The sequence below is a fragment of the Rhinoderma darwinii genome, chromosome 13 (assembly GCF_050947455.1).
Source record: "Rhinoderma darwinii isolate aRhiDar2 chromosome 13, aRhiDar2.hap1, whole genome shotgun sequence".
Lineage (NCBI taxonomy): Eukaryota > Metazoa > Chordata > Amphibia > Anura > Rhinodermatidae > Rhinoderma > Rhinoderma darwinii.
This window is the reverse complement of record NC_134699.1, coordinates 40,265,666-40,293,556: the sequence shown is the minus strand read 5'-3', so window position 1 is coordinate 40,293,556 and position 27,891 is coordinate 40,265,666. Positions and strand designations below refer to the sequence as shown.

Here is a 27,891-nt window from a genome sequence, read left to right as displayed (position 1 = left end):
CCACTTGGACTTTTACTTTTAAACACACCCACTTGGACTTTTGCAAGCCTCATTTGCATAACTACAAAAATGGTCATAACTTGGCCAAAAATGCTCGTTTTTTAAAAATAAAAACGTTACTGTAATCTACATTGCAGCGCCTATCTGCTGCAATAGCAGATAGGGGCTGCAAAATCTGGTGACAGAGCCTCTTTAAGTAGAATTAAATCTGAATTTTCAAGTCTTCAGAGCGTTTGGGAGGGAGAGAAGTGAACGTTTTGAGCCTACCTACGTAAGGCCCTATTATACAGGCCAGATACATACGCTCGTTTCCGATAATTGCCCTGTGTAAACAGGCAGCGATCAGTCGATGAACGAGCAAACGCTTGTTCGTCGGCTGATCGGATCTCTTTATGTGGTCATAAAAATGGATGCTTGTCGGCAGCATATCTCCGTGTAAACAGGTGTACGTGCTGCAGACAAGATGCAAATGCATGGGGACGAATGATCATAGTAACAATCGTTACCCCATACTCCTGATCATTGCTCCCTTCAAATAGAGCAAAAGGGAACCAATCGACAAGCCGTATTGTTGATTGACACTTGTTAAAAGTGGTAAACATGGGCGAATATCTGCCCGTGTAAAACCCCCTGTAGCAAGGTTTTCATTATATAAACACAAATAGGCCGGATTCACCCGCAGTGTAAATACTGCGGATTTTCCGCAACGTATTTTGTTACGGAAAACCCGCCGTATAATACAGCAGAATGTGTGAGATTTCAACAAATCTCATCCACACGCTGCGTAAACGAGAAGTGGAAAAAACGCTGAGAAATTGACATTTAATCCACAAATGTCAATTGTATTTGCGCAATTGCTTCTTTTTTTGTTGCAGGTTTTCTTCACTGAATTCAATAGGGAAGCAAAACCCTCAACAAATAGCCGATGCTGCGATTTTTGTGGCGGAAAAGCTGCGATTCCGCCGCAAAAAAACGCAAAAAAACAATACCCAAAATTCGGCGCTTATTCTTCCGGGCCGGCCTCCTGCTGCAGCTGTCACATGGGATGAAATTTCAGAACGTTGGAGGGATACGTTGCCATGGTAAATAGATCCTTTTTTTTCTTCTTTTCATTGCAGGATTTCTGCAGGAGGCACCACAATTTGGTATGGTTTTTCAGCCGGAATTCCCTGCGGGCATCAGGGTGGATACGCAGCGTATCTGTCCTGTGTGAACTTACCCATAAAATATAGTTGATCCCAGAAACAAAATGACATTCATCCGGGTAGACTGTGAAATATGTACATCTTGTAAATGTGAAATGTATTCTTGGAATTAACATATAAAATAACTTGGTCATTAAAGGATTAGGACTAAAGCTTGTGTGACACGGGCGCTCGGTGTGTCTGCATATTCTAGTCTCATTACATGGGCTGAATTGATACTCTGCATTTTTTAGCACATACCCAGCAGCTATTGTTACACAAGTAACGATATGCAGTAGGAATACGCTCTGCGCCGGTTCACAGTAGCATTTTTGTCACAGTGTTAAACCCAAGGGAGCAATAACGACTGTTCCCCCTCATCAGTTTGAGGTTGAAAGGGCATAACTAATGCATGGACACTACCTTTACCCGTCAAGATAATATTAGAATAGTAGATTGTAACAACTAATAACCCACAAAGTTCAACGTCATTTAATTTTATAGATGAAATACCTTATGAGTTAAATCACTATCATAAATAATCATAAAACATAAAATTAAAAAAGGGAGGTCCATTTAAATATAGCTTCTAGTTTGTCATGGAAATATGTCAAACAATAACATAGGTGGGGGTCTGTAAGCTCTGATCTCCAACCATTTCCAAAAGATAAGGGATTACTGTGTTATCACAGGTGACGGACGTATTTCGGCCGCAAGTCCTGGACCGAACACACTGCAGGGAGCCGGGTTCCTAGCATCATAGTTATGTACGATGCTAGGAGTCCCTGCCTTGCTGCAGGACCACTGTCTCATACTGTAATCATGTTTTCAGTACAGGACAGTAGTTCCACGGAGAGGCAGGGACTCCTTGCGTCGTACATAACTATGATGCTAGGAGCCCGGCTCCCTGCAGTGTGTTCGGTCCGGGACTTCCGGCCGAAATACATTCCGTCCTTTACAGACCGAACATGCTCATGTGAACCCAGCCTTATGCAAAATTTCCCCTTCAAAAATGCAAACAATCAGCCTGAAGATTGTAAAGGCAGACATTGGAGCAGACTTACTACTGTGCCATATTTTGGTGCAATTTGGATGTTTGCACCTCAATAGACACTTTTTATATAGGTCTTGGAAAAGAGGCGTGGCTTAGCGGGAAAGGGGCATGGCTTAAATCATGCTGAGCAAAAACGAAGCCTGCCAAAAGTTGGTATAAGGAAGAGAAAATTGTCTAGCAAGATGCACCAAATGTATCTTACAGCATTTACCACTGTGATGAATTTGGTGCATCGTCTGACTGCCTGGTCTATGTTTAGACTGTCTAAATGTTATACAGCTTAGTAGATCTGCTCCATTGTTTATCTGAAATGATTATAAAGAGACGGAATTGAATATTTAATTGTTGGCTTTATATAAAAATAAGACACATAAAATTTTGGAGAATGATCTTCAAGTTTCCACTATTCACAGAGAGTGGGAAATGTCTGATGTCTAATACATCCGATCCCAAATCAGTCTATACATAACAAACATATATTTGATGTACTGGAATTGTGCAATGCTCTGCAGACTCCTCAATGCTGTGGGAATGAACTGAAGCTGATCCTTACAACGTCTCGATCAGCTCAAGGATTCGCTTTTGTTCACTCTCTCGAAATTCTGCACTTTTCCCATCACCAATGTTCTCAGAATATTCTGCAAGATATAAAACATTAGCATATATAAATTCATCCTTTTACATGGGCAAATGAGCGGTGATATGAACGCCCGTTCCTGTCTCGTCGATCGGCGCTCGTTTTTACGGCCCAAATTGGCCAATGTAAAAAGGACCCTTACCTGTGCAGTCACTTTTGAGCTACAGTTTGATAACTACACCTCTAATATTTGCACCACTAATTAGTAAGGCTTCATTCACATTTCTTATGAAAGGTCTATAAGACAGCCGTATACAGTATATATTTTGTGCCAAAAACAGGATCAGTTGTATGCAAGGAAAACGTTAATTTGGTTGTTTCCGTGTTTCCTGGATGGGATCTTCATTTTTGGCACAAAACATAGGATTCTCATATGGTACATTCATGCCAACATACCGGTATGCCACTGATGGGGACTGAGCAGTTACATAAAACAAAGGGGACACAATGTTCCACAACTGCTCATCAGAGAATCTTTTGGCTCGGAATCTCTCGTAAAAGATCTAGATCCTTGATGCTCAGTGGTGGAACCAGTAAACGTATACGGACAAGGGTTGTCCAGACAGCAGTAGAATACACAAGCCCAAACACTGTTTAACACTCACCCTTCAATATATGTCGAATTATTTTGATGGAGCTGCCCCTCATATTCAAAATCTGCATCACTCTTTGTTGTACCTATTGGCAAGGAGATGGACAGGCTTAGGAACAGGAAGGCAAGAGAACACTCCAAATACAGTCTAATCGTAAAGGTCGGTGCCTGGAGAATGAGGGAGTGCGTGGACAATAGAGCGAAGAAAAAACACAATTCACCGATACTAATAATGCATTATGGAATTGCTACTTATGCCTTCCTCTAATACATTATTTAAAGTGACCCTAAAGGAGGCGCTCCCTGGCTATAGGCTGTGGTTACCTGTGGCAGGCTACTGTTGCAGAGCTCTGCAGTGATGTAGCACAGCAGCTGAAGCAGGAATAGCCCAGCGTCTAGTCTACGCAGGTAAAATTCGTCTTCCAAATCATCATCGAGTATTTCACCACGCCTCACCATGTCCTAGTAAGAAAAAAAAAAAAAAAGAAGAGATAAAGCGTAGCTTGACAAAAGAATTCCATTTCTCACTTTAGAGAACTCTTTTACTCTTTAAAACTTTCATATTTTTTTCAATAATTTTTTTACAATTGTGAATTCCATTTCATTTAAAGTTTCTTGAAATTAAATATTGAAAGAGGTGTCTGGTTTAGAAAACCCAATTTGAAATACCTTATTAGCCTTTTTCAGTGATTTTAAAGTAATATAGTTCTTTTCTCTAATATTAGTGTAGGGACTTGCAATGCGATGAGGACCTTTGATGTGGGTTGCGATCTGGCGTATTTTGGCCAAAATATCAATTAATACCTCATGTTTATCACGGATATCTTTTCAGGATGCAGCCAGGCCTTGTAATATTCGAGAATAGTGTCATTACTTAGTGTGGTACGCTTAGAAGGTGCTGGGCAGACCGCCTGATCTAATAGTATGGGCATAACTAATAGGCTGTATGCCAGCATGGTGCACTACATGTAACCGTGTGACTGGCACACTCATAGCAACCATATCTCTGTGCAATGATAATATTAAGCAATCACCCCCCTCATCAATAGTAGGTGTGAGAGTGTCTGTTCATCAGTATTTTGCACCTGAGCAATCTCCCTCTATGTAGCATTGTAGTCTGTCTGCATCCTGTTGGGAACTGGTGTTTGTACCTGCCCTTGTGTCAGTAAGTTAGGGCTTTTTCTGTGAATTTAAATTTCTCTGTGATTTGTTTTCAAATACCCTATTACGTTAATAGAGGGGGTCCCATCTTTAGGATCCCCATTCGTTAGCCAGAATGGAAAGTGGATACAAAGAGCATTTCTCATTCTGGAAGACCTGGGATGTCTGGCATTAAATGGACAGTACATTGATTTTAATAGACACTGTGTTTTGTTGTGTGTTGATTAATTTCCCCTGTGGTAGCGCTGCAGGGAAATTGAGCACTGAATATAATCAATCGCTGGGGGTACAAACAACAAGCCATCCTGTGATCAGCTTATCATTAGGGGAGCCTTCTGACAAAAACATTGTTCAAAGTAGACAACCCCTTTAAGCAGTGATAATATGTTATATTTACTTATATTCATTATTTTCCAATTTGCACTTTTTGGGAATACCCCTTTAGGGTATTTATTATAAAATCGACAATCATCAGCTATCCACAGGATAGGCGCTAATGGTCTGATTGATGGGGGCCCCATTCTAGCGATCGGTGGGAGTTCCAGCGATCAGACAATTATCATATATCCTGTACATTGCTGATAACCGACGATACTGGGAATACCCCTGTAAGAGAGTGGTGTCAGGATAGATCTTTTAAAAACATAAAAAAATCACCCATCCTGCCAATTCATTAACAGTGGCCCCTGCACACCCCCATTGCATTTCTGAGTTTGGAAGCAGGCTTAGAGAAGAGCTGTATTCCCATAGGACCCTTCACAGCTCTGATCCCCCAAGAGAACGCAGTCAGCGCTGGTGCCCCGACATAACAGCTGGAAGAGCAGATGTCGAACAAGTCTTGCATGTGCTGTGATTTTATACTGCTTTTATTGCATGTTTGGAGGAGGTGTTGAGTTCTGTGTTGGCCGGACGAAGAGAGAGCTAATGTGCATTACTGTACTATGCACTCTACCTATAATAGGATAGAGAAGAAACCGCTGCACATGCATGTCCACCGCCGGTAGACATAGTCATTATTAATCAAAAAAATAAAAAAAGAGGCTGCCACTACAGGTTTGCGGCAATTTCCTAAAGTTGATGTACAATGCAGAAATGCATAACTGGCCGGAAGGAAGCTGTATAAATACGTGATGAGACGACCCCTTTAAAGGAGTTCAGCACTTTTTAAGTTTAGTAACATCTTATACACAGTGGAGTCACATTATTATGACCACCTCCTACTTTTGACGTTGGCAGAGCGTAGCCCATGAAGGAAGCAATGTGTCGTGGGCTGGCTTGGTGGGTATATTAAGTGTGCGATAGGTTGTCTGAACACATATCACTCGTTGCTGCAATGGGTAAAAGGGGCGATTTATCAGCGTTGCAAAAAAGGGATTATTGGCTTTCAGGTCAAGGGTCACAGTATTTCTCAAACAGCGCAGTCTGTGAACTGTTCACGTGCTGCTGTGGTGAAAGTGTATTGTGAGTGGACAAATGGCATCATTGGGAATAACCGATGTGGAAACAGCGGAGCACCACGTGCCATTCATGTGAGAGGTGAACATTGGCTACCAAGGTGTACGAGGGCCGAACGACACGCTACAGCGGAGCAACTCACCGTGAAAATCAACCAGGGGCCTACCTGACATGTGTCTAAAACAGTTCAGCGAACCCTACTGCGTATGGGGCTCCGAAGCAGACGGATGGTCACTGCTCCTATGCTAACAAAGGTGCATTGGAAAAAAATCGCACCAATTTGCACGGAAGTATCAGAATTGGACCACCGATAATTAGCAAAGTGTTGCCTTCCCTGATGAGTCACGTTTTCTGCTTCATTGAACGGATGGACGTTGGCAAGAAAAATTAGAGAACAAACACCCTGCTGGAAGAACACAAGCTGGTGGCGGCAGCATTACGTCTGAGGAATTCTTTCATGACATTCTCTGGGCCACTCATCCATGCAGAAGGCTCTGAACCGATTTGGGTATGAATCCATCGTTGCAGATCACGTCCCCCCATACATGCGGTTTGTCTTTCCTGGGGCAGGAGGAATCTTCCAGCAAGACAATGAGACGCGTCACACGGCTAGAAATGTCCGACAGTGGTTGGAAGAACACGACCAAGACTTCCAAGTACTTCCCTGGCCCCCTAATTCCCCAGACTTGAACCCATTTGAGCATTTGTGGGACCATCTCAATCACTCTATGGATCCCCCCCACGCACACTCCAGCAAATGTGGGATGCACTGCAGTCAGCATGGCTCCAGATACCAGAGACCACTGACCAGCACCTTATTGAGTCACTCCCAGCCCGTCTAGCTGCTGTCTGTGCTGCACATAGCGGTAGATATTAGCTGGTGGTCATAATAATGTGACTCGACTGTGTATTTGTAGGGGGTCTATTAATATAGAACTACCAATGAGAGCCTGAAAAGATGTGCTTACGCGGTTCAGACCACTTCTTTTATTGCCAGTGTTGGTTATTAGAAGACTCCCAATAGAACCTCAGCAGCTACTGCATTACTCAACCTTTTTTTTTGCATTTGCAGGGTGCTGAGACCCCCCACCCCCCCCACAACACCCGTCAGGGACTGGCAGCTAAATGAAGTGCTGCTTCAGAGCAAAAGAGCGTTATATTATAAGATCCCAATTGCATAATAAGGGAAGACAGGAAAAAGTTCTATGCACAACATTAAGAAAACACCAAGCGCTTTATGCAATTCACAATACATTCAGGACTAGACGGATACTAACGTGTTTCTCGCCTTCAATCTTCTTGTCAGCCACGCGCACCGCGTCCAAATACTTGAAATATAGCTCCATAAGGCGATCCACCTGTTAAATTGAAATGCTTTAGATAATGAGAAGAGGGATCTATAATTACAAAGCAAATCTCCGTATAACATTCTGTGGGTCCAAGTCTCGCCTTGAGAAGACACTGACCTTCTCACTGTCATTCTCAGAGAACTTGTTGAGCAGTCGGCTTCTTTGCTGTCCTTTCAGATTACGCAGTAAGGAAGCCAGGATAGAACAGACATGCTCTGTGCAGGAAAGTGACAAAATACAAAATGAACACTATGGTTTGCTTCTTCACTATGAATTCTAACTAATGGCACAGGGCACACATGCTAGAATTCTTGCAGCCCAACTTAAGGGGAGAGTATGCATATTACGGGTTGAACTAGTAGGTGCTAATGGTTGCAACCATACACCAACCAGAACCGGAGTACATGGCCTGTATACTCTGCAAGGCACATTTGGGAGGAGCACGGTGATGAGAGTCACATCCGTCAGAGGGTCTGTCCAAATCAGAATTGCCAGAAACAATGCCGCTTGTCTTAAGATAACGGACTAATGGCGGCTTTAAATGTTTCCCAACTCCCCCATACACATGCGTGGTTGGGCTCAGCCAAGTTTATGTCAATGGGAATCTCGCAGAGAAACAAAGGATCGTACATCTTAAAATCCAATATGTCAGATTCCCCCCTCCGATATCTACCATTGGATGGGAAAGCCAAGTGCCCCCCCCCCATATACATTAGATCTTCGGCTTATCCCACCTAAATTGGGGGGTTTGGCCCAGCTTTGTCTAATGTATTTCGGCACCTTAACAGACAGCGTTTCCCAATACTTTTAGAGCCCATTAGTTTCGACAAGAGCATCGATAATATGACCACAAAGAATGAAATGCTCTTTGTCTCATGACCGGGCTGCACAGTTGTTTTTGAACTAGCCCAAAATCTGATTTATCATTTGATTTATATCTATTTTTTCTGGAAAGCTGAGTGACAACCGATATGACGACCAGTACAGCTGCCACAGTATGTCACCTAGCTTTCCAAAACTGACGAACAGCAAACCTGCCTGGTTATGCAGAGAAACAATGGCACGTGATCTATTTTACTGCATAACTTGGCAACGTTGCCGTTCAGGATGCGAAGAAAGCTGGGTGACACATTAACGGGTTATATTTACTGGTGATTTCTTTTAGATTTGGTTGGAAACCCTCTCGATTTACATAAATGTGCCTTAATGATACCAATTAGACTGCAGTCTGGAACTCTAATCTCACAAAAACAAATGGCAACTTTATACACAGATAAAAACCAACATGGAAAAGCCTCGGATAAAGGTCGGAGCCCAGAATGACAGGGACACTGGCAAAAGAACAGCAGCATTTAGGGCTTTAGCTTCCCGCCGTCACAAAGTGACTAACAGCTTCACATGGGACTGCTGCCTAAAAGCAACGAGTGGCGGGTGCTTCTGGGTAATCACATGGATTAGGCTGCCCCTGGAAACGACTCCTCTGAAAGTCTACGGGGACTTCCAGCAGAAGACAATAGATATCCAGCTTCGCAGCTCCTTAGTTGTTTTTTTTTTTTTCGGCATATGACAGGGCGTGTAATTTTCTGTGCTACATAATTTACTTTTAACCTTACACGGTAAACGCTCTCCAAGATCCGCGGCTTACTGTACTACTGAGGCATTGTACATTCGGTGCCGTGGGCGGTTGCGGAGGTGATCGTGCACGTTGCCAGTTTATATTTTAGAATTATTATTTTTTTGGGCTTTCTGCAGGAGGCAGTGCCAGCATTCATCATGCAATATACAGCGCCAGCTTGTTCTAGTTTCCTCACCCTCGTGTTCCTTCTCGGAGATGCCAGTCTTTTTCATCTTTTTGGGTGATTTCATGAAGAGTGGAAAGATGGTCCGGAGACCCAAGATGTCTACAAATTTGTGGCAGTTATCACTGCCTTCAGGGCCGATCATAGAGTGATCCAGCACTCGCAGCGCACTGCAACGGGACATTTTCTTCTCTCTGCGAGGGAACCAGAAATATGTGATGTCCTACAACATTGCAGCAACTCCTATACGGTGTCTAATATCCCTAAAAACTTTTTAAGAAAGCCTCCTATTTATTAGACTGCCTGTTTTCATACGGGAAGCACCTCACCTAAGCATGAGGTTCATGAGCTGCAGTCCTTCACCCTTCAGGAATCTGTCTCTGTTGCTGCTCAGCATTAAACACGAGCAAAGAGCGTCAAACAGGTTCTCCATCATTTCCTGCTCCTCTGCGGTGCTAGGATCGTGCCGCTTAAACACCTACGTGGAAGCAAAATCTTCAGTGAAACGCGAACATGAACCAGTATATTCAACGCCCAACTACACACAAAATACATGTTCCCAGAATCAGGGAAACCAATTTCCTGTAGCCTCTTACTCCAGAGCCCCCAGAATAGACGAAGATATATGGATGACGTTATTTGAGTCCTAAAAAACGGCAATATGATTTTGCCAAGAGACAACCCTTGCCGATATCTCAACATGGCATCCGTAGATGTACCATTTTTTATAACTGTCCTGCAAAGATGTAGGCTGTGAAGTATTAAAGGGTAAAAGTTTAAGCTGAAATATATACATTGAGATGGATACCCTATAATATATCTTTAGCACTGATCCCTATATTATAACTATTTTTATGGTCAGTACAGGTATATAACTACTATTTAAGACTAGAATGTCAGAAAGATTAGGTATATATAGGAAAATATAAGAATAGTAATACATATGGGAGGGGGGGGGTCATCAATATAGCAGAGTATGGGTGGCATGGGTTTGGCACTTGACAGTATCACAGGCAGGTGCATTGACATTCTCTTGTAAAAGCTGAGGCAGCAGTCTGCTACCGTATGCTCGGAGAGATGCCAAGGTGTGAGCGGGCAGCGAGTGGGAGGCCCTCACCGATAACTGCTGAAGCAGCACGTCTATTCCATCCAGCTCCCCCAGGAGTTCCCGAGTGTCTGAGAGAAGGGAAGATAATGTCAGCAGAGAAGAATAAATCCATCAGCAGAGAGGATCAATACTCAGTGACAGAGGGCAAGATGGTACAAGAGACGGAGGAGGGAGGAGAGGAATGGATAGAGAGGGAGAGTCAAGAAGAGTAGGTGAGGAGTAGAAGAGAACCGGATGAGATGAAGGCTGTGGAATACTTGAACGCAGTCAGCCGAACAATATATACAATCCAAGCAGCAAACAAATGACAGACGGCATAAACAATACAGTAAAACCATAATCCTCTTACCATCGTTATTCTGTAGAAGAATGGCCAGAATCTCACTGCAATACAGCTTGTTGGCATCAAATGGTAGCTTGGCCTATATGCCGGGAAAAAGAGAAATTATTGTGTTGGCAACCACAAAATACACACAATAGCCAGCAAGAAAGATATGAAAACATAATGCGGGCAGAATGCTGGGTATTTACAATGGGGGAGAATATAAGGACCGGTCTATAATACACTACTAGCCAGAAGTTGTCAAAACTCCACATCCGTTACTAGCAAAACAAAATGATTAATAGTAATGGTTACTCTGCCCGCTCCCATCATAGTATGTTGTTATAAAAGTTTTTCATATTGGTGCCGGGCATTTCCTACAAAGTATAGGTCACATTTGAGGACCCTATACTGTAGGCAGAATACCGACGGACTTAAATGGCAGCCTTTATTTTTCTGACAATGGAAGCGATTCTGATAATTACATACACCTAAAAATACTTATTTTAAAAAAAATCCCACAAAGAAAACCTATATTCATTACTAAAACAGATAGTGAGCCAACCTTAACCATAAGGGGCTATCACTTGCTTTATGTCACACAGCAATGAGTAGCTATGCAGTCCTCCAACCATGGCTCAGAAGTTTGAATATGGCCTTCTACTGCAAAGTATCATGGCCTTCCCGTCCAGCAAGGAGCCAAGAGTCAAAGTAATCCTTTCACGTACCTTTAACCTCTTCAGCAGCCACTGGAGCAAACCTTGTTGAGCTGCCTCAGAACAGATCTCAGGACGAAACTCCGTCATGTTTTCAATGATTGCTGAAGAGAGAAGGACATTACTAGAGATGCTGTAAAATCAATAACTTTTCCGCCAGCTAATTTCCTGTGTCCAAAGAAACCTTTTACTATAGGACTAGTAATAGTGTCAAAATTACACACTGGAAATAACTGCATTCTAAAACTAGAACAGGATCAGTCTGCCCCATTGTTAAATTATTTCCACTGCGGAGAGGCAAAGAAGCAGCAGACTGTAAACCCCCCCCCTCTCAAATGTCGCATTCTCTCACTAAATCCTAGTATCAATCCTAAATCCAATCAGCGTCATACACTTCTCTCCATTCATTTACTCTGCACATAGGGATCCTGCGTTGTTCACTATGTGCAGTCACATACTCCCACATTAACGTTACTGAAGTGTCTGGACAGTAAATAGACATCACCTCCAGCCAGGACGGGATGTCTATTCACAATCCCAACACTTCGGAAACGTTTGTGTGCGTGTGTATGTGGCTGCACATAGCGAACAACGCAGGATCACTATGTGCAGAGTAAATGAATGGAGAGAAGTGTATGACGCTGACTGGTCACTGATTGGTCAGCGTCATACACTCCTCTGTACAATGCCCACTTGGTCAATAGTAAAACACGCCCAGTTGTCTATTAAGAAGCTCATTAGCATAAAGCTAAAATAGGTCATAACTCCGTCAAAAATAATCGTTTTTCTAAATAAAAAACACTGCTGTTATCTACATTACAGTGCCGATCACATCATGTACAATATAGGGAACTTATTATGTGGTAACAGAGCCTCTTTTAGCTTCAGTCTACCCCAATACATAAATAGCTCATAAGTCTAATATTCTTTTATTAAACTAGTTATGTTTTAGTCACCATTTAAATATCTATATGACTTGTAACGGAGCTGTAATACGACAATTAGCCTTTATTCGATTAAAACTTAACTGGTTCCTGACCGCTGGCTGTATTTTTACGGCCAGCGGTCAGGGTCCTTAAAACCCGAGCCATAGACTTTTTACGGCTCGGGTTTTAACTTGCTGCCCGCGCAATCGGGCAGCTGAATGTCGGGTCTCCGGCTGTCAGTGACTGCCGGGGACCCTGAGGAGAGGATAGAAGCAGCTTTCACTGCTTCTGTCTTCTCCGATGTCTTTTTACACAGCGTTCATTGAATGCTGTGTATAGGAATAGAGACAGCAGCAGCGGCGCTGTCTCTATTCCTCCCGGTGATCATGTGACAGGTCACATGATCGCCGGGTGCCGTTAGTGACAGACTGCTGCTGGGTCTTACAAGACCCAGCACAGCCCTATTAGTGACAATCGTCACTATGAGAGGGCTGATTTCCCCTGTAACTGGGGCTGCTGTGCAGCTCCAGTTACAGTGGAAAAACATGGTGTAAAAGAAAGAAAAAATATATATAAAGTTCCCCAAAGGTCTTCTTTGACCTTTGGGGTACAGACCATAGTAATAAAAAAATAATTACGTAAAGTGCAAAAAAAATTAAGTAATAAATACACATAAAATACCCACCCCCAAAAAAAAACGTTCCCCCCGCCAATCATTGTTGTAACGCTAGCGCTGACCCAATTACCCTAATATAGACATGTAATATATAAAAATTTACGGTAGACAATGACTATCACAAATAAAAGGTCTATTTTAGGGTAAAACTATGTTATTACCCAAAAAAAATAGCTGAAACGTAAAAAAGCTTATTTTTTTACTATTATTTTCAAACTTTATGAATAAAAATTCTAAAATAGCAAAAAAGGTGTGTATAAAAACGATAAAAAATGAAACCTGCATTGTCTACGGAAAAAACTTCGCAAAAATCACGTCGTTAGCCCAACAAATAAAAAAGTTATAGCCATTTAACTAACATGTGCTAAAAATGGCTAAACGGTGTCTGGTCCTGAAGGCGCAAAATAGCCCGGTCCTGAACTGGTTAAAACTGTAACACCCCTTTAACAACAACAACGTGTGTAAAATATAAACTGGTACATTGAAGACACAGCACTGCAGTTATACCAAGAGTATTGTGTACGCCATCTGATTCCTCCTTTACCGATTCATCCAGACGCTCCAGATTCTGCACCAGTAGGGCGATCACTTGTCCCTCCACCTGAGGATTAGCAAAGCCAAGTACAGTTTTATAGACAAGATCGCATCCTCTCTAAAAACAAGCAAGCTTTATCTGACATTCTAACATTTTCCAATCGGATTACTCACCAAAGAATCTATAAGGACCTGGGCCCCCTCCTCGCTCTCATGTAAAGTGTCTATATCTGTCAGCTCTTGTAGTAAATCAACCACAGCAATACATACATGTGACATGCTAAGGAAAAAAAGGATTTGTAGTGGGGTCTCAAAGAATAGCAATTCCTCCCATTTTTCAACATCTTTGCTTGCGGTCATTCAGTAGGAACCTTCTTTGTTTAGTACCGGTGGAATCTATCCTCGTCACACGCGTGCATGGCTCATTACCAGACAGTTCTGAAAACTGCACTGTAACGAGCTGTGCACCCTTGTGTCCGGCATCACATGCCCAGTACAGATTTATGACAAGTAACAGTAAAAAATAAAGGTTCCTATTAAATGACAGCAAGCAGAGATCTTGAAACCTATAGAAATTATATTGAAAAAGCGTATAACCTTCATTAAACATTAAGCTTTTTTTGCAAATACCGTAATGCCCATTTAACCATAAAGGTGGTCATGAAATCACTCAATTTGTCAATAAATTAGCTATTTCACGTTTTTATACCCGACACTCTTAATACCCACAAACATGCTAGGACGTGTCAAATTCATAGGATGGGTCTATAATACCAGTATGTTTTTTAGAGGGGTTGATCAATGAATAGACAATTATCTTGTCATGTGACAAACGGTGTAAAGATGCGCTAGATGTTAAGTGTCTGTAAGTCCTTCAAGGACCCGTCTGCTCAGACAGATAAGTGCCGGACCCGGCAACCTCTGCATTACAGATCCACAGTAATCTCATGCGCGCTAGAACATACTCAACAGTTTATTGAAAAAGGTTTTTCTAGGTAATAGGATATCAGTGTTTTCATGCCCCAGCAATCCAAGCAAAGACTGCACGGCATTAAGTTCAACCAGCAGGTGATACAGATCTGGTATGGTGGCGATGACGTGCATCTCTTGTATGATGTCGTTCAGGTCCAGCTCAGACTCCATGAACCTGAGATTTTAAGAAAGAAACAATCAGGTCAGTCCATTGAAGTCAGGAATTTGGAGGCAGATTTTGAACTGCCAGCACTTTTTTTTTTTTTTCCGGCATTTTCTGTTGCCCTTTTTTCTTGCGGCCGTTGAATCTAATGAAAGGACCGCGGGCAAAAAATGCAGCAAAAAAAACACAGCAGGTTTTTTTCTGCCTCCCAGTGATTTCAATGGGTGGTCAGAGGTGGAAACCGCTGGAAGACAGAACATGGCGCGTACAATGAGCGGCGATTTGGGCTGTTTTTGGTGCCGATTTCCACATTAAAATCAGCGCCGACAAACTCTGTGTGAGCTGACCCTAAAAGAAAAAAGCTACCGAAAACGCCCATAAAAAACATGTGTTACATTTTAAGATGCTAATTTTTTTAGAAGCATTTTTTGATGCAACTCAATTGCCAGAAAAAATTGTGTGTGTGTGTGTGTGTGTGTGTGTGTGTGTGTGTGTGTGTGTGTGTGTGTGTGTGTGTGTGTGTGTGTGTGAAGGAGGGCAATAAGAAAGGTTCCCTCACTTTTCTGGGTTGTCTGGAAATTTAATACGCAGCTCTTGGTTCTTATAGGATCTCTTCTCAAACGTCAGGATCATCCTCTTCATTGCACCTTCATCTAGAGGCTCCACCTAATGAAGGCAAAACATAAGCACCCCTTAAATAAAATCCTCCAAACACAAAGGGGGAGCCATTAGTTATCAAGAAGAAAATTGCTAAAGATACAAGATGACTTTCTAGTTTAACTATATACATGGTAGGTCAGATTTACGGATGCTGTAAAAGATTTAAACTTAGACCAGGCAGTTAGATGTGCCGACTGATCATATTGGTGCACGTGTACGATAAACTTGCCACATCTTGATTGACGCTTTTCTCTCCCTTATACCGCCTCTTGGTTAGCGTAGTTTAAAACAGTTTTCCAGCAACTAAAAATTGATGGCCTTTCCTCAGGATACGCAATCAGTGGCTGATGGGTCGGGGTCCGACTGGCACAATCCTATAGTTACGCCACTGCCTTCTTGTAGACGCTATGCATGTTATAGCCCTGTGCAGCGCCATAAAAGTGGAGCTTCACTTTACAATCAACACTCTTTTTGGCAGTAATTAAAAGGTGTGGCTCATGCATAATATAGACAATGTTTTATAAATAGACAAAACTCACATCATCGTCATCAGCAGCACTACTCGCTCCCTCCGTTGTGCCCAATGCTTTCCTCTCATCCTCTTGTAGTGCCTTATCTTCGTCACGGTGCCATTTCCGACCACCCCTCTCTTTTCTTGGAGGTTTCACCTCATCTGGATCGTCCTCTCTCCCTCTTTTAGCACCTCGGTCAGGCTGGAGAAGGGAAAAAGAAATAATCAAAAATCAACAAGTAGAAGATGAAAGTTTGAACTAGACAAGCAGGGATGGATAAAATAACTTTAGACTTTGAGACACCCCTAAGGGTCCATTCACACGTTAATGTTGAGGTTAGAATCGCATCAAAAAACCACATCCGAAGACCGCAATTTGGTGCATTTCCTATGCGGTTGTGTTTTTCCCGCAACTGCATAGAAAAACTCATCAAATCGCGTGAAAAATGCATGCGATTATTGGACGCAGTTTTTCAATGCGGTTCTAACTACACCTTAACCGCAATGTGTGAATAGATCCTAAGACTACTCCAGGAGTCAATTTGAATTCTTGAACTGCTCAGCAACCATTGAGCGATAAAATTAGCACCAAAAAGAGGATCAAATCCCATATTGGATAGCAGGACCCCTCCCCCATTTTTTGGCGCTTAATGTATGGCTCTCAAATGGAGCTCTAGTATGGCTGTGTAAATAAAACCCAATTTTAGCAGTCCACTACAACATCCTTCTGAAGCTCGACATTGCTACAATCTGCTCACGGTTTCACCGCATCACCTGTATCAGCAGACAGCCATCTTGTTTAGTGTACCGCTTCAGTAAATAAATAGAGCAATGCAAGACTATGGTGCGGAGTAGCATGTAACGCAGCTAGGGGCTTATATTATATCGCGTTTTAGGGCAGATTGTTCTATTGCCGCTTATGTACGATAACCACCTCGGTATCATTATTTCATTTTCTGGACATTTTGGATATTAACCCTAGTCACCGGATGGTGGGTGCCTCACAGAAGGAGCATATGGTGGCAAACTGAGTGTCTATAGGGTCTCTGTCTGCTGTTGCACAGGGTCCATGTGCACGGACCCTAAAGAAACCCTGCGTTATATGAAATGTTTGCATATCTATTGTCATTTGTCCAGGCTTGGCTTAAGGAAAGCAGTGGGATGTTTTATGCATACATCACATTATTATGCTTGGAAGATATAACCCTGTTCTGGAGATAAGACCAACATCAAACAACTCGAAAAAGCTCATGAAAAAGCAGTTTAATATTCAATTCGCCCCAAATAACAAAGCTGCATGCTAAATGCAAGCAATCGAGTGTGCGGTGTGGGGTTACAGAGCAAGACCAAGCTCGTTCTGGATGCAAATGGTAATTTGCCAATTAATAATTCATGGCCCTCGTTAGACATTCACTAATCTTGGCCTGCCAGCTCACGCCAGCGCTCGGATGAAGTACTGGGATTTGGTGTGTAAGTGGATCCCTTCTGTCCGCTCATCTCCCTGCTCTGAGGCCAATTTATGGGCTTTAATTAAAATTATTAATTACATAGCACGAAAAAAACAATTTTATCTTCCAGAGACGGCTGAGAAGACAGATTTTAAGACAGAACAGATGATATTCCAGTGCTCCGGCCTTCTGGGTCCATATGCCCGGCCTATGTAAATCCCATATACCTCAGACCCAGGTTTCCCTGATAGTGTCTGCAATAAACACAGAAAGGTTAACATTTCAACCTGTAATTTCTATAATCAGCTTTCAAGTCTTCGTTGCCCGTGGTGAAAATATTAAGTGTTAAATAGTTATGGGACACGAATAAGTAACACGAATAAGGCAGAAACGATGGCGAACAGTTCACATACTGATGTGTCCACCATGTGCTGCTTCCGATGCAATAAATAGAAAGTTCTTTCCATTTAACACTTATTATCTTCATGTAATTAAATTTTTTACCTTCAGATTCTCCGGCTGCGCGCTAAAGTACCGTCAGCACTGCACAAATGTGACTTGTGAAAATAAACACTTACAAGTGCCGTGAAGAAGCTCGACTCCGCTTTAACCCTATAAAATTCCACTTAACCACCCTCCCTCATGGCGCCGCAGCTGTTATATGAGGTGAAGGAGTGTTGTGTGGAGGTTTCCTCACACAAGAGAGCGGCTTTAACATTGAGGTTACCATCTGCCCTAAACGCCCTTCAGTGGCTCCGATGGGTGAAATTTATTTTTCATCTCCGTGGAGCTGCATTTTGTTAGTCAGGAAAAGAAAAATCACAGCTGCCCACAGCTAAATGTTACAATCAGGCACAGGGAAAGATAAAAGGAGCTCTCCAGTGCCAAGATTCAACCATTTCCCTATTTTTAAGGCCCCATGAACACGACATGTCCTACTTTTTGCTTTTTATAGATTGTGCTCCCATACTTTATATGGGAGCACGGCCCGCAAATACGGGTGGCCGTCAGTGGCCGTAATCACGGACCGTAGATTTCATCCGTAATCCCTCGAACACCCTCCCGTATATTTACGGGAAGGTGTCCGGGCCGTAGAAAGCTTCCATAAAAACTTGGACGTGTCCTATTTTTTTAATTTTACGGACCGTGCTCCCATACTTTATAATGGAAGCATGGCCTGCAAATGCTGGACGCGGCCGGCCGTGCCCGTAATCAGGGACGGTGATTATGGGCACGGTCACGTGCATGGGGCCTTAGGGTGTATTCATCTGTCTCAGATTAGGTGCGGTTAAAACCGCATCCAAAGCGCACTTACATTTTTACGGCGATTTGGTGCGTTTTTCGATGCGGTAGCCTTTTTTTTTTCTTTACCACAATTACCTTAAAAAAACTGCATCAAATCGCAGTAAACCACAAGCGGCATTTGGATGAGGTTTTAACCGCACCACGACATCCGAATATGACGTCAAGTTGATGAGTGAGGCCTCATGCACACGAATTTAAAAACGTCTATAATTAGACTTCCATTGGCCACGGGTACCTTCCCGTTTACTTACGGGAAGGTGCCCGTGCCGTTAAAAAATATGGAACATGTCCTATTTCAGGCCGTAATTACGGCACAGGCAGGCCCATATGGGGCTCCCGTAATTACGGGTGACTACGTGTGTGCACCCGTAATTACAGGAGCGTTGCTAGGCGACGTCAGGGGAAAGTCACTGTGCAGCGTGCTGAAAGAGTTAACTGATCGTCAGTAACTCTTTCAGCACCCGGGACAGTGGCTACTGATCACAATATAGAGCAACATGTAAAAAAAAAAAAAAAATAGAAGTTCATACTTACCCAGAACTTCCTGCTTCTTCCTCCAGTCCGGCCTCCTGGGATGACGTTTCAGCCCATGTGACTGCTGCAGCCAATCACAGGCCAATCACTGGCTGCAGCGGTCACATGGACTGCCGCGTCATCCAGGGAGGTCGGACTGGATGTCAAGAGAGGGACGCGTCACCAAGACAACGGCTGGGTAAGTATGAATTTCTTTTACTTTTTCTGCGGAAAGGGCTGTCCCTTCTCTCTTTCCTGCACTGATAGAGAGAAGGGGCTGCCGATTACTGCAGTGTAATTTTGGATCGAAAACGTGCCCGTAAATACTGGTGCAATATGGGTCGATTACGTGTGACCAAGGACCCGTATTTCCGCCAGTATTTATGGGAGGACAAAAATATGTTTGTGTGCATGAGGCCTCACTCTGTATGTAATGAATCTATATAATACAGGAGTTTAACTTTTTGAAATGAATTACTGAAATTAACTTTTTGATGAGATTCTAATTCATTGAGAAGGACTAGTAATAGATATTCTGGGCAAAACACAAAATTCAATAAGTGTTGGTCAGTTCCCCCAGTTCTGGAAATCTCACCCCCCCCCACTTCTCTGTATAAGTCATATGCTGCTTTAAACCCACTGCAGTGTATCGAGTATACACATGGCAGAGAGGATATCCCTGCACTAAAGATGATCAGATAATGTCAGGCAAATATTAAGAGATTGTCGAAGATTTGTAAGTCTATCAAGTAGCCCGAATCTATATAAAAAAATATAATTTATATTTAGAATTAAGGCGTCCCTGGCCATATGTACGGCTGCTCTACTTGCCAAGGCCACATATTACATTGTAGCCATTCATTCATTCATTTGAATGGGCACGATGTGATACTATATTTCCAGTGCAGCCCAGCCCAGCCCATGGAGATCAGCGGATTACTGGAGGGTGTGCATTTATAGGAGGAGGACATCGTCAATTCTGCTCCGTGTATATGACTTGCAGGGAACCTTTACTTCTATGCCAGCCTATATATGATGCTGTGCTGTGAATGTATACAATATAAGTAACGATCCTGCTGCTGGATACTACATACACACTGCGATCTAGCCAGCAAAAATAACGCTACATATACTTCTTTGCACACCGGTACTCACAGACACGAGTTCATGCTTTCCCGTACAAACGATGGCGCTTCAGAACCCCCGTCCTAGTCAACACGATAACCCCAATACTTTAAGGTTAATAAACCCTACCTGATATCGCAACAACTCCCCAACATCCATGTCTGTTGTAAATGCACGCAGCTGTAAAACGAGCCTGTCTTAGTCGTAAAGGGCAGCGTAGAAATTAGCTTCGCCACACTGCCGTAGTGCTGGAATCGTCCGAAAGGACGCAAAATGTCGTGAGACTTGCCTCGCTACCGTAAAGCCACCCAAACGTCACGGAGATGGATGTGCGCTTGCGCAGTACAGGCTGCAGTGGGACGACGTGCTGTTGTCACTCGGTAATCAGCGTTCTGGTTGCAGCCGAAAACTTACTGAGACTTGTAGTTCCCCAGCTGCATTTAGACACTTTTTTGCATGTTGAACATATACAAATTGTAAAGCATTCGTGCTACTGTGAAGCATTACATAAACTGGCATTATATATATATATATATATATATATATATATATATATATATGCAGCTTCTCATCACTTAATTGCAAAGGGGCAAGAACCAAGGTTGGGCCTCCCCTGCAAAGGCCCGTAGCAGTCGCGAGTTCTGCTTCTACAGTTTGTACGCCCTTGACTGATCCCGATTTATAGCCTATATTACAATCTGGAGTTGCATTCACAATATTGCTAGTCGTCATTGGCTACAAGCTTGTTGTCAGGCACATCACTAAAAGATTAGCTGACTTCCTACAATGCAGTGGGTCAGAAAGATTTTCCTAAATCAGATTACTGTTCAGTGCCTGGTCTAAAGCAAGGGAAACTAAATTTTCATGAGCAACTTATATTAAAGGGGTTGTCCACCTTCTGACAACTGATCACCTATGATCAGTATGTTATCGGTGCCGCTCCGACCCCCGGACCCCACACCGTTAGGCTGGGTTCACACAACCGTGTTACGTCCGTAATGGACGGAACGTATTTCGGCCGGAAGTCCCGGACCGAACACAGTGCAGGGAGCCGGGCTCCTAGCATCATAGTTATGTACGATGCTAGGAGTCCCTGCCTCTCCGTGGAACTACTGTCCCGTACTGAAAACATGATTACAGTACAGGACAGTTGTCCTGCAGTGCGGCAGGGACTCCTAGCATCGTACATAACTATGATGCTAGGAGCCCGGCTCCCTGCACTGTGTTCGGTCCGGGACTTCCGGTCGAAATACGTTCCGTCCATTACGGACGTAACATGCTCGTGTGAACCCAGCCTTAAAGAGGCTCTGTTACCATATTTTGCAACCCCTATCTCCTATTGCAGCAGATCGGCGCTGCAATGTAGATTACGGTAACGTTTTGTTTTTTTTAAAACGAGCATTTTTGGCCAAGTTATGACCATTTTTATATTTATGCAAATGAGGCTTGCAAAAGTACAACTGGGCGTGTTTAAAGTAAAAGTACAAGTGGGCGTGTATTGTGTGTGTACATCTGGGCGTTTTTACTTCTTTTACTAGCTGGGCGTTAGGAATGGGAGTGTATGATGCTGACGAATCAGTATCATCCACTTCTCTTCAGAACGCCCAGCTTCTGGCAGTGCACAGACACACAGCGTGTTCTCGAGAGATCACGCTGTGACGTCACTTCCTGCCCCAGGTTCCTGCATCGTGTCGGACGAGCGAGGACACATCGGCACCAGAGGCTACAGTTGATTCTGCAGCAGCATCAGCGTTTGCAGGTAAGTAGCTACATCGACTTACCTGCAAACGCCGATGCTGCTGCAGAATCATCTGTAGCCTCTGGTGCCGATGTGTCCTCTCTCGTCCGACACGATGCAGGAACCTGGGGCAGGAAGTGACGTCACAGCGTGATCTCTCGAGAACACGGCTGTGTCTGCACTGCCAGAAGCTGGGCGTTCTGAAGAGAAGTGGATGATACTTCTCGTCAGAACGCCCAGCTAGTAAAAGAAGTAAAAACGCCCCGATGTACACACATAATACACGCCTCCGCTTGGCTTAGATACATGGATGATGTTCTTTTATGTTGGAAGGGACCATTGGACTTACTTGAAAGTTTCATTGGGGATTTAAACTCCAATAAATTAAATATCCTTTTGACCTTTACTTATAGTGAAGATCACATTAGCTTTCTAGATCTTAATATTCATAGGGAAGGAAATAGATTAAAAACGACTACATATCGGAAACCCACATCAGGTAATACCCTTTTGGCCGCAAGTAGCCATCATTTTCCCTCTCAAATTAAGGGGATCCCGATAAGCGAATTTCTTCGAATCCGCCGTAACTGTACTGATTTCAGGGACTTCAAAAGCGAAGCACAAGATCTATCATCTCGCTTTGAAGATAGGGGTTACTCCAAAAAAATGATCAAGAAAGGATACAATAGGGCATCTAGGCAGAATAGAGAGGAAATTCTCAAGAGAGGTAAAAAAGATAACAGTGACAATAGAGTCAGATTCATTTCAAGGTATGGGTCCCATTGGAACATACTTCGGAATTTGATGATCAAAAACTGGCCACATTTAACTTTGGACAAAAGAATTAACTCAATAGTGGGGAATGTACCGAGTATGGTTCCAAGAAAGGCCCCCACTTTGAGGAATATGTTGGTGAGTTCTGAGTTTAAGAGAAGGACCCCAAGTAATGAGAAATGGCTACAGAAACACCCAAAAGGAATGTTCATGTGTGGCTCTTGTAAATGCTGCAAGTACGTTTTAAAATCAGACACCTTTCTTGATAGTGAACACAAAAGGGAATTCAAAGTCTATAATTTCATTAATTGCCGCTCAACCATGGTCGTTTATTCCATTACTTGCCCATGTGGGAAACAATATATTGGGAAAACGAAACGAGAATTGCATGTTCGCATTAGCGAACATATTAGAGACATCACCAAGGGTGAAATGGCAAATCCTCTAGCTGCACATTTTAAAACATACCATGCCCAATCACCATCTGGCCTAAAATTCATGGGGATTTATCAACTATTCCAAGACAGAAGGGGAGGTGATCTCAACCGAACACTCCTCCAAAAGGAAACTATGTGGATTTATACACTGAGAACTTTGAATCCCAGGGGACTAAATAATGAAATTAAATTTAATATGTTCCTTTGAACAGTTGGGAGCCAAGAGACTGTTCTCTCCTTGTATTATATTTCCTTCATCTTTCGGTTTTTTCGAGTTAGTCAGTGTTGGATATAAACAATCTCTGATAAAAGAATGTTTGATTAAAAAATGGGACCTTTATTATGTTATCCCTGGAGAATGATTTAGGAAAATTGGGTGTGAAACTTCTTGGATTTGATATTTTTTCTTTGGAAACCTGATAATAAAATTTTAATATGTCTTTGGTCTGGATATCCCACTTTCTATACAATTACAATTTGTCTTTAGTGGTATGAGTATGAGCAATTTTATTCCCAATATGTAATGATCAATTAATTGGATAAATAATGCAAAATGAATGAACATAATTTTCATTTTTTTGCAATCTTCTATAGTGATGGGATTTGTGTTTAGCTCTCCATGGGTGATGGGAATTGGAGATCTATTGTTCTATGGACACTGGATCCCTATTCCTGCCCCCCATGGAGTTTCACGACGGCTCTTATTATTTGCCATAGTCTTATATACGCATATGTTTAATATTATGAAATTTAGTAGTAAATTATCAAACTAATATTGATTGTACTTAAATCGATTCTACTTTGGGGGTGGTGGGGACCCGGGACCTAATGCCCTAACAGGTAATGGTTCTCTTTCCCTGCTTCCCCTGAAGTATTATATGTATTTCATATACATATGTGTATGGTTAGATACATCCCATATAATATATATTAAAAGAATTTAACAGATTTCATCCTGTGTCAAAATGATATAATGGGGAATCCCTTATTGAAGAAAAATTCGTTCCTCCATAAATCCACTATAAAGTCTAGATAGTAGTAGTTATCCGTATTTACGGAAGAATTAATATTGATAATAAAATTCAGGTAGTAATTGTATTCCTATGCAAAATACAATTATTGGTCTTATTTTGACCTAGTAGAGACACACCACTGATTGCCCTCCCCTTGATAAATACCGAATATATTTATGAATATGATTTTCTGGATATTCTAATTGTCTGTTTGAATATAAAAATGTTTATGTCTGCTATGGAAATTGAGAGATAAATATTATTGCGGCATCTCATGAAAGATTTAAATATATATTATCCATAATATCTTTGTGTGAAACATTATGTTTTTTATTATTGAACCAATGAATGAATCTGGGACACTATAAATATAGTGTGTTTGGCAGCACTTGTCAAACTGCTCTGAAGAAATCCCGTTCAGGGATGAAACGCGTCAGCTGTTCTAATCAACAGGGCGGGTAGTGACGTCTAAACCCTGCCCAGAGAATACCTGTCCAGTGTTGAAGATCACACGTGGAAAGGAACATACGTTGGAATTCTTACTTACCTGGCTGCCGGCGTGCGATCTTGTCCTGTTGGGTCCGTTCCTCTTGGAGTGCTTTTAACTCACCTGAAATATCGGTGTGTGATCCTGCATTGCTGGGCCTTTATCCCTGTGAATACAGTGGTTGTTGCCCGCATGGATCAATAGAGGAGAGCGCCAAGGGAAGTAATGGTGGAGATGTGGATGCTTTGAAACTAATGTGTGGCCACACAGGTGAACTTTCCTTTTGAGGCCCTAGCAGTACGACTTGACCGACGTCTCAGGGAACGTCAGCTAGAACGCTTCAGTGTGCTCCCCTCTGACTTTTCTGCGATCCCCCCCGAGGTCCCGTCTCCTCGCCCCTCCACGGAGGACTCGGAGGTACCTATGCAACTCGGGGCCTCCATGTCCCCTCGACAACGTAGGGAGTTTCGCAGAATGAATGGTCTCTGCTTCTACTGTGGGGACGACAAGCATCTACTGAACACCTGTCCCAGGCGCAAGAATAAGAAGCCAGAAAACTTCCGCGCCTAAGTGATCATCGGGGAGGTCACTTGGGCGCACAGGTATTTCCCGTTAATGTGAAACGCAATAAAATTTTGCTTCCCTTTCAGGTCTCGTTTGCTGGCCGGGCTGCCACGGGCAGTGCTTTCGTGGATTCAGGGTCATCTGCTAATATCATGTCTGCGGAATTTGCTATGTCTCTAAAGATGCCTTGTATTGATTTACCTTATCCTATCCCTGTAGTAGGAATCGACTCAACTCCCCTTGCTAATGGTTATTTTACTCAGCATACTCCTGTTTTTGAACTCCTTGTTGGCTCCATGCATTTGGAGCAGTGCTCTGTACTGGTGATGCAGGGATTATCGTCTGATCTGGTTTTAGGCCTTCCCTGGTTGCAGTTGCATAATCCCACGTTTGATTGGAATACTGGGGATCTCACCAAATGGGGTAATGAATGTCTTATGTCATGTCTTTCTGTTAACTCTATTTCTCCCCGGGAGGAGGTAAACACGCTTCCTGAGTTTGTTCAGGACTTCGCCGATGTGTTTTCTAAGGAGGCCTCCGAGGTGTTGCCCCCCCATAGAGATTACGATTGCGCTATCGATTTGGTGCCTGGTGCCAAGCTTCCTAAGGGTAGGATATTTAATCTTTCATGTCCTGAACGTGAAGCCATGAGGGTGTATATCCAAGAATGCCTGGCCAAGGGTTTCATTCGCCCCTCGACTTCTCCTGTAGGTGCTGGCTTCTTCTTCGTGGGGAAGAAGGATGGTGGTCTTAGGCCGTGCATTGATTATCGTAACCTGAATAAGGTCACCGTAAGGAACCAGTACCCACTTCCTTTGATTCCGGATCTTTTTAATCAGGTTCAGGGAGCCCAATGGTTTTCTAAGTTCGATCTACGGGGGGCATATAACCTTATCCGCATCAAAGAGGGGGATGAGTGGAAAACTGCGTTCAACACACCCGAGGGTCATTTCGAATACCTGGTAATGCCCTTTGGGTTGTGTAATGCCCCTGCTGTCTTCCAGAATTTTATTAATGAAATCCTGAGAGAGTACCTGGGTAATTTTCTTGTTGTGTACCTTGATGACATACTGGTGTTTTCCAAGGACTGGTCCTCCCACGTGGAGCATGTCAGGAAGGTGCTCCAGGTCCTTCGGGAGAATAATCTGTTTGCTAAGACTGAAAAATGTGTCTTTGGGGTACAGGAGATACCATTTTTAGGGCAAATCCTCACTCCTCATGAATTCCGCATGGACCCTGCCAAGGTTCAGGCTGTGGCGGAATGGGTCCAACCTGCCTCCCTTAAGGCGTTACAGTGTTTTTTAGGGTTCGCCAACTATTACAGGAGATTTATTGCCAACTTCTCGGTCGTCGCTAAGCCTCTTACGGACCTTACCCGCAAGGGTGCTGATGTCCTCCATTGGCCCCCTGAGGCCGTCCAGGCCTTTGAGACCCTCAAGAAGTGCTTTATCTCGGCCCCCGTGCTGATTCAGCCCAACCAAGAGGAGCCATTTATTGTGGAGGTTGACGCTTCCGAGGTGGGAGTGGGGGCCGTCTTGTCCCAGGGTACCAGCTCCCTCACCCATCTCCGCCCCTGTGCTTACTTCTCTAGGAAGTTTTCGCCCACGGAGAGTAACTATGATATTGGCAACCGCGAACTTCTAGCCATTAAATGGGCTTTTGAGGAGTGGCGGCACTTCCTGGAGGGGGCCAGACACCAGGTAACGGTCCTTACGGATCACAAGAATCTGGTTTTCCTAGAATCGGCCCGGAGGCTTAATCCTAGACAAGCTCGGTGGGCACTATTCTTTACCAGATTTAATTTCTTGGTTACCTATAGGGCTGGGTCCAAGAATATTAAGGCTGATGCTCTGTCACGTAGTTTCATGGCCAATCCTCCTTCTGAGAAGGATCCTGCTTGTATTTTACCCCCTGGTATAATCGTCTCTGCCACGGATTCTGATTTAGCTTCTGATATCGCGGCTGATCAGGGTGCAGCTCCCGGGAACGTCCCTGGGGACAAACTGTTTGTTCCCCTGCAATACCGGCTGAGGGTACTCAGGGAAAACCATGACTCCGCTCTATCTGGTCATCCTGGCATCTTGGGCACCAAACACCTCATTACCAGAAACTATTGGTGGCCTGGGTTGCCTAAAGACGTTAGGGCTTACGTCGCCGCTTGTGAGGTTTGCGCTAGGTCCAAAACACCTAGGTCCCGACCTGCGGGCCTACTACGTTCCTTGCCCATTCCCCAGAGACCTTGGACCCATATCTCCATGGATTTTATCACCGATTTGCCTCCATCTCAGGGCAAGTCGGTGGTGTGGGTGGTAGTCGACCGCTTCAGCAAGATGTGCCACTTTGTGCCCCTTAAGAAGCTACCTAACGCCAAGACGTTAGCTTCTTTGTTTGTGAAACACATCCTGCGTCTCCATGGGGCCCCAGTCAATATCGTTTCTGACAGAGGGGTACAATTTGTTTCCTTATTTTGGAGAGCTTTTTGTAAAAAGTTGGAGATTGATCTGTCCTTCTCCTCCGCCTTCCATCCCAAAACTAATGGCCAAACGGAAAGGACCAACCAATCCCTGGAACAATATTTAAGGTGTTTCATCTCTGACTGTCAATTCGATTGGGTCTCATTCCTTCCCCTTGCTGAATTTTCCTTGAATAACCGGGTCAGTAACTCGTC

The 27,891-nt window shown here is 43.3% G+C and overlaps 1 protein-coding gene across 1 annotated transcript; it reads right to left on the bottom strand.

Annotated features, from left to right (window-relative positions):
- Positions 1–2,568: 2,568 nt before the first annotated feature.
- On the bottom strand, positions 2,569–20,512 carry CTNNBL1 (catenin beta like 1). Its single transcript, XM_075845277.1, has 16 exons — positions 20,340–20,512; positions 15,848–16,021; positions 15,208–15,314; positions 14,521–14,660; positions 13,688–13,785; positions 13,487–13,580; positions 11,390–11,481; positions 10,689–10,761; positions 10,349–10,407; positions 9,561–9,709; positions 9,244–9,425; positions 7,550–7,647; positions 7,361–7,441; positions 3,792–3,929; positions 3,481–3,553; positions 2,569–2,876 (listed from the first exon to the last, which is right to left on the bottom strand). Exons 1-16 carry the CDS (start codon positions 20,367–20,369, stop codon positions 2,788–2,790), a joined length of 1,677 nt encoding a protein of 558 aa, XP_075701392.1. The 5' UTR covers positions 20,370–20,512; the 3' UTR covers positions 2,569–2,787.
- Positions 20,513–27,891: the final 7,379 nt, after the last annotated feature.

Bases quoted from the DNA above. Each gene is read 5' to 3' on its own strand.
- CTNNBL1 (XM_075845277.1), bottom strand. From the start codon at position 20,369: ATGGATGTTGGGGAGTTGTTGCGATATCAG. The intron at 16,022-20,339 runs GTAGGGTTTATT...TCCCTTCTCCAG, and splicing joins GGGAGTTGTTGCGATATCAG to CCTGACCGAGGTGCTAAAAG. The intron at 3,554-3,791 runs GTAACCACAGCC...CCTTGCCAATAG, and splicing joins GCAACAGTAGCCTGCCACAG to GTACAACAAAGAGTGATGCA.